At 36.5% G+C, this 10,005-nt stretch overlaps 1 protein-coding gene across 1 annotated transcript; it reads right to left on the reverse strand.

Annotated features, from left to right (window-relative positions):
- Window positions 1,783-8,594, reverse strand: LOC105162212 (oligopeptide transporter 4-like). The gene is made up of 6 exons (XM_011080205.2): window positions 7,728-8,594; window positions 6,541-6,638; window positions 4,339-4,902; window positions 3,073-3,325; window positions 2,811-2,993; window positions 1,783-2,520 (listed from the first exon to the last, which is right to left on the reverse strand). The coding sequence occupies exons 1-6, from the start codon at window positions 8,277-8,279 to the stop codon at window positions 1,906-1,908; spliced, it is 2,265 nt and encodes a 754-aa protein (XP_011078507.1). The 5' UTR covers window positions 8,280-8,594; the 3' UTR covers window positions 1,783-1,905.

Genomic DNA, 10,005 nt, shown 5'->3' on the forward strand with positions numbered 1-10,005 from the left:
AGCATCCCTTCGACCACCTATACCACCTAATACGCCCGCACCTTCCCCCGCATCGCAGACTCCAGATGATGCTAGAGCATTTGGAGCTGCACAGGCAGCTGATGAAGCTGCTCCACCATTGCCACCACCGCCATCGTCCCCCCACCATTAGCTAGATAGTACATCATCCTCGATGACACGAGGTAAGTTGGTTTAATTAATTTTTTTATTATTAATTATATTCAATATGTTAATTAATTGTTTAATATCATTTTAATTTAAGGTCTGACTGGCGGTTCCACGAGCGCATCAATGTGGTAGTGCGAGGATATTTTCTCCACCTGTTGCCGTGTTTGAGCCAGGTGCTGCCAGAGCACTAGCATTTCTGGTTCGAGAGTATGAAGGTAATTAATTTTAAATTAATTTATTTTTATCTAATATATAATGTAATTGTTTAATTTATTGTACTAATATTTTGTTTAATCTTATTACTGCAGATGACCTACTGGTGGGACTATGACGATAAGTCCATATTCTAGGTCTTCCACATGTGGGCTAGGAAGTACATTCGGAACACCTTCTCCATCGCCCAGGCTAGCCTGGTCGGACCATTATGGCTGGCCAACGAGGTCTGACTCCAGCTCTAGGCGTACTGGGCCAGCTAAGACTTCCAGCAGGAGTCCTCCAAGAATAAGGTAAACCGGGCGACGAGGAATTATTGGTTCTGATAGTATGTGATTAGTTCTCGAACTTGAGGAATCATTGCAGTCTAATGTATACGAGGACTGTATCTTGAATCTAGAGAGAGGCAACCGTACGTCTTTTGATATATCATTATAAGTTTTGTTCAGAGCAGATTAACATTATAAAAAAAGTCCTAAAATTGCACAAAATTAATGAATTATGAGTAATTAAATATTAAGCTCTGTAACTACATTCTTATAAAGCCACCCCTAACATACAGGGCATAAATGCAATTTAGTGATTGCTTTCGTGGCTAGGAGGGTCTGATTGAATGCTTGGTCAACAAAATCCAAACTTAAAAAGACCATAATTTTGTTTAGCTCAATAACTTTCGACGAGTTAGAGAAATTTGATGACCGAAGTCCATAAATTGTAAAAAATTATTGAATTATGGGTATTTTGTTGCCAGCATTATAACTATAATTCTTAAAATGTCATGCATACACGACAGTAAATACAGTTTAGCCTTCCAAACACCCTTACTGTAGTTAAGTTATAATTTGAAAAGTACTTAATTTAAATTTTTGCAAATACCCCCATCATCTTATTATTGAAAATAAGTTGAAAAACAACATTTTTTTTTTATTTCACCCCCTGCTTTTGAAGTGCTTAAATTAAATTGATAACAAAATGTTATAAACATCTTTCTAAAAACTTAAAAAACTTATTAATAAAATTATAAATATTAAAGTTGTATTTTTTAACACTCTAGTTTAAAGGTTTTTCCAAGCATCACTTATATTTTCAAAACTCTCAATTATCAACAGTGTTTAACTTAAAAAAAAAAAAAAACAGTGTTTAACTTATTATTGTTTCTACAGCTTATTCATCACAAAAATCGAAAAGTACACTAAACACTCTAGTAATTTCATATAAGCAAATTTGAGTAAATTGCAATTTATCCCTATATGATATATAAATAACAAAAAAACTCTTATGAAATTTTTTTCGCAAATTATCGTCTGTATTTTAAAAAATGAAGCAAATTATCTTTTACGAATGATTTAGGTTGAGGGCTAATTTGCAGGATGGGTGCACATCCGATTATATTCATCGGGGAAATATTTTTGTGGTTGGTTTAACATAGAAAAGATTTGTACATCAATTGTTAAAACAAGCAAAAGTCATCACTGCAATTCAAGTAATTGGCGAACAAAGCTAGCCCAAGAAAAAGACTGTAAATTAGTGCACAGGACAACCATCAACAGCTACACCTTTAGCAGTGGGACATGAAGCCAAGTCACAGTACTCTCCATTAGAACCCCACCACGAAATGCTCACATTCTCAACACCCAGGCAGAAATACAAAACCACCCCCATAAAAGCCAGCCCTGCATCCAATGCTGCCGAGAGCACGTAATTGTACCTTTGCCACCACCTCTTCCGGTACCGGAAAACAAACAAGTTGAAGATCGTTCCAACCAGTATCCAGCTGTTGAAGTTAAGAGTTGTTGCCGGCGGCATTGCTGCTGTCGCCCCCAGAAGCACAGGCAAATTTATCAGCTTTATCCACGTCTTGCTGGGGAACGCCTTGTGCAGAAGCCACACGAATACCGGCGCCACAGCACCCCCGAGAAAGCACCAGTTGAGTGCACTGTAGTTCCCTAGGTCTCCAAAGATTCGCTTTGGTCCGACTAAACCCCAGATCACGGATGCGTCAAAGAACACGCGGTCATTCGGGCACATCCACGGACTGTTAGGAGGAAGTAACTCGTCCTGGCATATGTTGTTGACGGTCGTTAGTAGATACCATGCAATGCCAATGTTGATCGTCCCCGCGACGATGGTGCCCACCAGCTGACAGTTTGAAGTAAAAATAGTTTTAGTAGTTACCCGCTTAACATGTTCGTAAAATACATAACCATGTAATTCATTTCAGAAATATTTGTTACAAGTATCGGGTTAAATGCAACAGGTACGTGTAAAAATAAATAATACACCAAAAAACCCGTGAATAAAAGAAAAGGCAACGCGACCCCTTGAACTTTTGAAGACAGGGCCTATGACCCAATGTCGACGTGGGAGGTGATGCTTTGTGCATAATAGTGTTTTTAAAGTGGTAAAACTGCAACCAACACTAGGAGTACCTGAACTATGAACATTGATCTTGGCGGAACTTTCATATAATGGCCTAGCTTAAAATCATTGAGAAAGGAGACTGCTTGGCTCATGCTGATGTAGCCATAGGTTTTGAAGCAGACGTTGGCAATCGGTCTTCCCGGATATATAATACCAATGATGTATTCTGTGATAACGTTAAGGCCCGGCGTCTGGTACCGGACACGAACTAAATCAGATACAAGAATACAAGCTGGAAATGGATGCACATATCAAAACCTAGCAGCCTACCTGATTCGTAGTCGCTGTTATTATGCTTATGGGGAGCGTAAAGATCAATGCAAGACCTGCAGAAAAAAGGAGTCCCCACCAAGGCAGTTGAACTTGGTCTTTCATGAAGATACAGAGCCCAAGCGACACGACCAAGGACAGCAAAAGCATCGCATGAAACCACCAACTTGGGATGTCTCTGTACTTCTTCATCAGTCGTGTGTGAATGTCTGGCTTTCCTTTGTGTGAAGCTCGATACCGTTGGTAAATTTCCCTGTTTTATGATTCTAAACATGTTAGAAATTATGTATGATATACACATTTACTATAATGGGAGCAGATCTTTCTCTTTGGCTGAGAAGATTTCAGCCTCAATATACAAGTGACAAAAAGCTAGGCCCTGTCTAGATTATATAAATCTTCATACTGATAAAGGGAAAGAATGAACTTAGTTTGCAGTATAGAAGTTGAATAAATGAACCTGCATAGTTTCACATAAGAGCTTACAAGTTTTTTTTTTTTTTCTTTTTAAAGCTGGAAAAATGTGTTTTTGCTTTAGAATTTATACTTTTATCTTGCTTAAAGGGGTGTTTTCAATTAAATGCTTTTCAGATTATAGTTTAAGTATGCTAAACTAATGTATTTAGAAATACAACTTTCTCTTATGCTGCTTCTAGATTAAGCTAAAAGCTAATAAGCGAGCGGAAGGTGTTTATTATTGTAGCTTAAGGAATTTTTTATAAATAATATATATATTTCACTTCTTTTTGACTTTTGTCCTAACTATTTTTTGCATATTTCTAAAATAACATATTCCAATAAATAGTTAAAATTTACCCATGTACCCAGGTAGTTAGCCAATTTCACAAAAAAGCTGGTAATACAATAATTTTTTAATTGAAAACTTCTAAATTAACTTTTTTCGACTTGTAACTATTACTTCCATATGCTCCCTACTTTTACATTTTATATACTTATCCAATAAAAGTAAATACTCCTAAAAAAGTATAAGTTCTTACAAACACCCTATAAGTTTCTTCCAACAATTTTTGCAACCCTTGAGTAAAAATTTGCATAGTAAGGTTTTCAATTAAACAGCCCAATTTCAGCTTTTTTCCATTTTGAACTTTTGGATTCAAACTCTTTCCACCTGTGTTCCCACCACAGACAGAAATTATTGCAACATCCCCTAAAGATGACATCGATCCGCTCATGTTGAAGCAAGACCAGCAACGAGGATAACAACAAAGAAATATAGAACTCTGCAGGATAACAAGCAAGACTTACCTTCCATTAAACATAATCACATGAGTGAGAGTGGCCATCACCGCTGCAAAATTAAGGCCATACGACAGAGCGAAGAAGATGCTCAAGTTTATGCGCCCCTGTTGCTCGTAGGCGGGCAAGTCGATCTCAAACTTGTCGTTCACAATAGCCGATACATTATATATCTGCCCGTTACGGGTGAATAAATGCGAGGAGAATATGGGAAACGTTTTCGCATGGTAGACGTCCAGTCCCCAGTATGCGATCGGAATCATGACATACACAACAGCAAAGTATCCGACGAAAACGTTAACTATGGCAAAGAATGGAGTAATGAGAGGGCTTCCGAGAAACGATGCCACAACGGACCAGTCAAAGGTTAGAGAAGCAATACCAAGCCCTCGCATACCAGAGCCAATTTGTTGGGCTGTTACCGACTTTGGAAATATCAAGCAGAGCAAAGAAAGGTTTGATAAGGTGCTGAAGAGGTAGCCGGGGACGATGTACCACAAGAAGCTGCAGGCTAGAGCAATTAGAAAGAATCTAGCCCTCGAGTGTTTACCGCTGTCCCTCTCATGAAGGGCCCTGCAATGTTACACATAAAATGACTGATTATTTCATCCTAGCGACGAATACATTGCAGCTGAACTTTGACACTAGATTGATAACATGCCTGAATTCTATGCTCAAGGAACAAAGGATGCACAAAAGGTAAAAAGTTCTCCAAAACTACTGAGATTGGGAATTGTTATTATTACAATATGAAGATTATAATACAAAACTAGATTGCACGTTGAGCTTTTTTCAAGTATAGAACGTGGTGAAAAGGCTTGTTGATGAAAAGATTACTGGATTATATATAGTCATGTTAAAAGTGAGTCAACAACACTAATTCACCAAATATTATGGTGTTAAATGCAATTTATTCTTATGATATGTGAAATGAGTAAATACTTAATCTGAAAAAATAATTAGCAAATTATTCCATGTGTTTCAAAAAATGAAGTAAATTATTTCCTATTAATTTGCTATTTATTTTTTACAAGGAATTTTTTGCTCATTTTTCATATGAGAAGGGGTGAATTTCATTTTTCCCAATATTATAAGCCATCTTTGAAGGGAAAATCTAATCCTCATATCATAGTCTTAGGTGATTATAGTGGGATAAATACATTTTTGGTTCTCAAATATGATCATTAATGCGATTTGGTCTTCAAAATTTCACTTTTTGTTCTTTCGATTAACTTTTTCGTTAAACTTAATGAAAATTTCATTTAAAATGAAAAAACTGCTATTTTCGTCCCATTTTGTGGTATTTTTAAAGTTGTAATCCAACATATTTATTTTTTCTATTTTTCTTCAAACTTCAAAAACGAATAAATAAAAAATAATTAAATAAATTCAACAACAGATTATTTGAATTTTTATTGATTAATTTCCTATATTTAACAACATTTCTTTAAGATTATCTAGAAAACTTGTTGCTTAAATTTAAATCTCTTAGTTTATTCTCTTCTGAAATTTCAGAAAAGCAAGAGAACTATACATTGGATCACAACTTGAAAAACACTAGAAAATGAAAGAAAAATAGCAATTTTTCTCATTTTAAATGAAATTCCCATTAAAATTAATGAAAAAGTTTATGTAAGGACCAAAAATGTCCAAAAAGTGAAAGTTTGAGGATCAAAATTATAATATTAAATTATTTGAGAACCAACATACACTTATCCCTGATTATAGTAAAAAGAAGCTTAACACTTTCCAGGTCTGTTGATGGTAGATTAAGTTGTGAATGTGAGGGGATGATGATGACTGGATTTTCAGAAAAATTGAATCACAAGAAAAATATATCTGTTCACATCAAAGAAAGCAATTAGAAATCATCGACCGGAAAAAGGATGTATGGGTTAAATGCAATAGACCTTCCATGGAAAACCGACAATGCAACCTCCTAAATTTAAAGAAAAAGAGACAAAATTACTAGACCTGCTTTCTATTCTTCTTTTCAATCAGAATAGCGTTTAACGAATCGAATCTTGGTTTACAGACAGACTTATACCCAAATTTTTAGCCACTAGAAGGGCAGTAGCGCCTTTACTCTATTCCTTCATAAATTCAGTCATGGCATTGCCTTGTACTATCAAAGTTTTCACACAGGGTAAAATGCAATTAACGCGAAAAGGATAGCACGTTGCTTAACAATGCACCGGTTGGGGATATTACCTGAAGAGTGAAACTTGGACAAGACTACTTGGCCACCACATTTCTGCAGGCTCCACAACATACTTCCTCAGAATTCCAGCCCATCCATATCCCAGAACCTGCTCCACCAGGATCAAATCATCACTACAAAATTAACCATAAAGAACCAAATCCAGCCCAACAAATTCTGCTGCATTCTAGATCAGGTTTGCTCCTTATTTAGCATCCTAATTATTACAAGTATATCAAGCAAATAATAACGTGTACCTCAATCACACCATAATTAATATGGAAACTTAAAATTACTAGAGGATGAAGTTTATGAACTTGTTTGATTTCATTTTCAGAGGATGATTTCCAATTTTATACTATTTTATGGGACCAACAAAATCGGTCTTTTTATATAGAAAAGTATTACAAAATTACTAATCTAAATATATTTTCAGTTTATATATATCAATCTTTTCAAACAAAAAATTAGAGAAAAGTATTATTTTAATCCGATAAGTATGCCTAGTTTTAATTTTAGTACGATAACTATGTCCATTTTTGTTTAAGTCCAGTAACTTATGAAATTGCTTACTTTTAGTACTCTGACAGATTTTCAGACAATTTTACCCCTATGAGTGCATATTGACTAAAATATGCCTTTCAAAAGTTGCATAGGGGTAAAATTGTCCAAAAATCTGCCAGAGGACTAAAAGTAAGCAATTTCATAAGTTACTGGACTTAAACAAAAATGGACATAGTTGTTGAACTAAAATTAAAAATTGGCATACTTAGCGGAAATAATATTTTTCCCAAAAAATTATCACAAAAAAATGCAATACGAAACAAAAATCACTTGAAAATACGAACAAATGCAAACAATTCCTTCTAAAATTGTAAATGAGTAAATTGCCCCTATGAAAAAAATTAGTAATTTACAATATCGCATTGAAGTAAATTACATTAAAAAAAAGATAGGGTGATAAATTGCTATTATTTTTTTTATAACGGGTAATATGCTCGTTAAATTCCCTGAAAAATATTGAAAATTTAAATGAAAAATTACTACAAAGATACCAATATCAAAACATATTTTTTTTTTCATACAGAATGCAATATGCAATATTATAAAGTCAGTTGAGAAATACTGAAAATTAAAATCAAGAACGAACAATATTAGGGAAAAAGAACAAAAGGAAACAAAGCAAAAAAGCTCTGACCTGAGTAGTGATAACAAGAATCCAACTAGCTAAAAACGAGATATTCCTCTTATAAAACGCCTTGATGATATCAACAATCCCAACTGCATAGGCAGAGCCACCACCAAAAGCGGAACCCGCATTAGCAAATATGGAGATCAACACATGCTCCTTCATGTTAAACGGCCCAGGATTGAGCGAAAACTCCCTCGACCCGAATCCGGGCAGCCGGAACTTGGTGGTGGGCAGCACGTTGGCCATGAAACGGCCGATGGGCAGCGTCGCCACTTGCACCGATATCATGGTTATTATGAGTGGCTCCGACCTGTAACTGAAGAACGTGTTGAGAAAGGAGAGAAGCATGCAGGAAAACAACCCCAGAAACCACATACGAAATGTCCAAACAGGGAGTGTCGGATCATCTTCGTTAGGCACTGTCAGTCTGACTTGTTCTACCGGGGAGACTTCTTCTTCATCATCAACAGCAGGTTCTTCTTTTAGGGTTCTGTCTGCTGTAGGGTTTCTTGTCAGCGCTGAGGAGCCTCTTTCCGTGTCTATTTCGAAGGAAGCCATAATAAGGTTTGGATGGACGGTTTCTGGAAAAATTGAAGAGAAAGATGCAGTTGTAATGGGTTCTTGTTTTCTTTTTTTTCAGTTTTTTTCGTTTTGAATGGGATTTTTGGAAGGGTTATCGGAGGTTAGATTTGACAGAATAAAGAGGAAAACATTATTTTGGAGATTTGAGGAATCAGTTGAGATACCAAGAATTTCTCCATGCGAGGGGGGAAATAATAGGTAGAGAAACAAGATTTAGTCACGAATGAGGATTCTTTTCCGACTAGGATTCTTTTCAAACTTGGTTCTTTTACAAAACAGTCAATTTTATTTTTAATCTAATAATCTATACATCATAGTTTAAAAGTAGCGGTATATGTGATAATATTGGTGGCTATTGTTCCACATCGATGTCGACGTATCGCGATATTGTTGGGTGACATAAAACAAATATCATAATGTTAAAAAAATCCAAAACAAAATTACAAAAAGAATTAGTATCACAAATTACTATATTAAATAACAAACAAAAAATTTTATCATGTCAAACATCAATAAAATTAATCATAAAAATGCTTAAGATAAATATGGATCATGGCACTTGATGCGCGCGATTTTAGCACAAGTCCAAAATTCTTAGATCTTTGAGATGGATTTGGGCCACTTGAGTAAAAATTTCTGAGGAAAAAGCACCTGCAAAACAAAGAATTAGCACTCTGATGCTTAAGTTAGTTTTGGATTTAAAGTTATATAAAAATAAAAATAAATGATAGTAAGAAATTATGATAAAACTAAGAACTAGGCAAGAACACGATTTTAGAGCAATAGGACAGTGGCAAAAGGAAAAGTTCTCCCATCTGTCAACTGGGGGCTTTTTCGGGGGGTACCTCTATTTATAAAGGAGGAGTTCCCCTCCAATAGAAGTCCTGCCGAGGGGAATCCGTATGCTCTAGTAAGAAAGGCGGGATCCTGTAGATAAGAATCATCCTTATCCATTTCTTGAGCAACAAGTCTTCGAGTGAATGGGCTCTTACTTCGTGCAAACTACCACCTGGTAAAGAGTCCTTCAAGGTGAAGAGTTCATCCTCTTGGGGGCACCTTCCTTCCTATCATTTAGCTTTGGAGATCTCCAAAATGGGCTCCTCCTTTAGGTCAAATATGACAAAGTTGGCTTCCTTCCGCGACTGGGCTTTGGTGCAAGGAGGGGGTCCTTTGGGCTGAGCTAGATGTATCTTTTCAATGGGCTAGGCTGGATTATAGAAGGTCCCCTTCTTGGGCTGGGCGTAGTGATTCGGACGGGTTGCCTTCGCCATGGGCTAGTGGTCCTTCGCATGGGCTTGGTACTTCGTCTTGGGCCAATCTTCTTTGGGACATGCCCATCATTTAGTCCCACCCCACTCTAAGGATGATAAGTGCCCTTTTCATCCTTAGAGTAGGAAATCTTATTTGACCTGGAGGGGGGGACCCATTTTCATTCGTAAGGGAGGAAGGTATCATCTCCTTTCTCAAAATGGAAGACCCTCGTACTTCGGGAAGGGAGGATCCCCCTGTCTACGCGTCCTTTAAGTTGCTGTAGCCTCATCCTCGTTGGAAAACAGAGTAGCAGCACGAATGACATCCGTGATGATGGCCAAAAAGGCGCATCCTCAAGGTAATTGCAGCACGAATGTCTAAAGATCTCTCTGGGTAACTATCTCTTAGTGGGGTAGTTATTGAGAACGTAGGTTAAAAATGCCTGTATCAG

Source organism: Sesamum indicum, linkage group LG5, assembly GCF_000512975.1.
Source record: "Sesamum indicum cultivar Zhongzhi No. 13 linkage group LG5, S_indicum_v1.0, whole genome shotgun sequence".
NCBI lineage: Eukaryota > Viridiplantae > Streptophyta > Magnoliopsida > Lamiales > Pedaliaceae > Sesamum > Sesamum indicum.

Coding starts and splice junctions, on each gene's coding strand:
- LOC105162212 (XM_011080205.2), bottom strand. CDS start 8,279: ATGGCTTCCTTCGAAATAGACACGGAAAGAGGCTCCTCAGCGCTGACA. Junction 6,639..7,727: donor TTCTTGTTATCACTACTCAG/GTCAGAGCTTTT, acceptor CTGGTGGAGCAG/GTTCTGGGATATGGATGGGC. Junction 2,521..2,810: donor GATCAATGTTCATAGTTCAG/GTACTCCTAGTG, acceptor TCAAACTGTCAG/CTGGTGGGCACCATCGTCGC.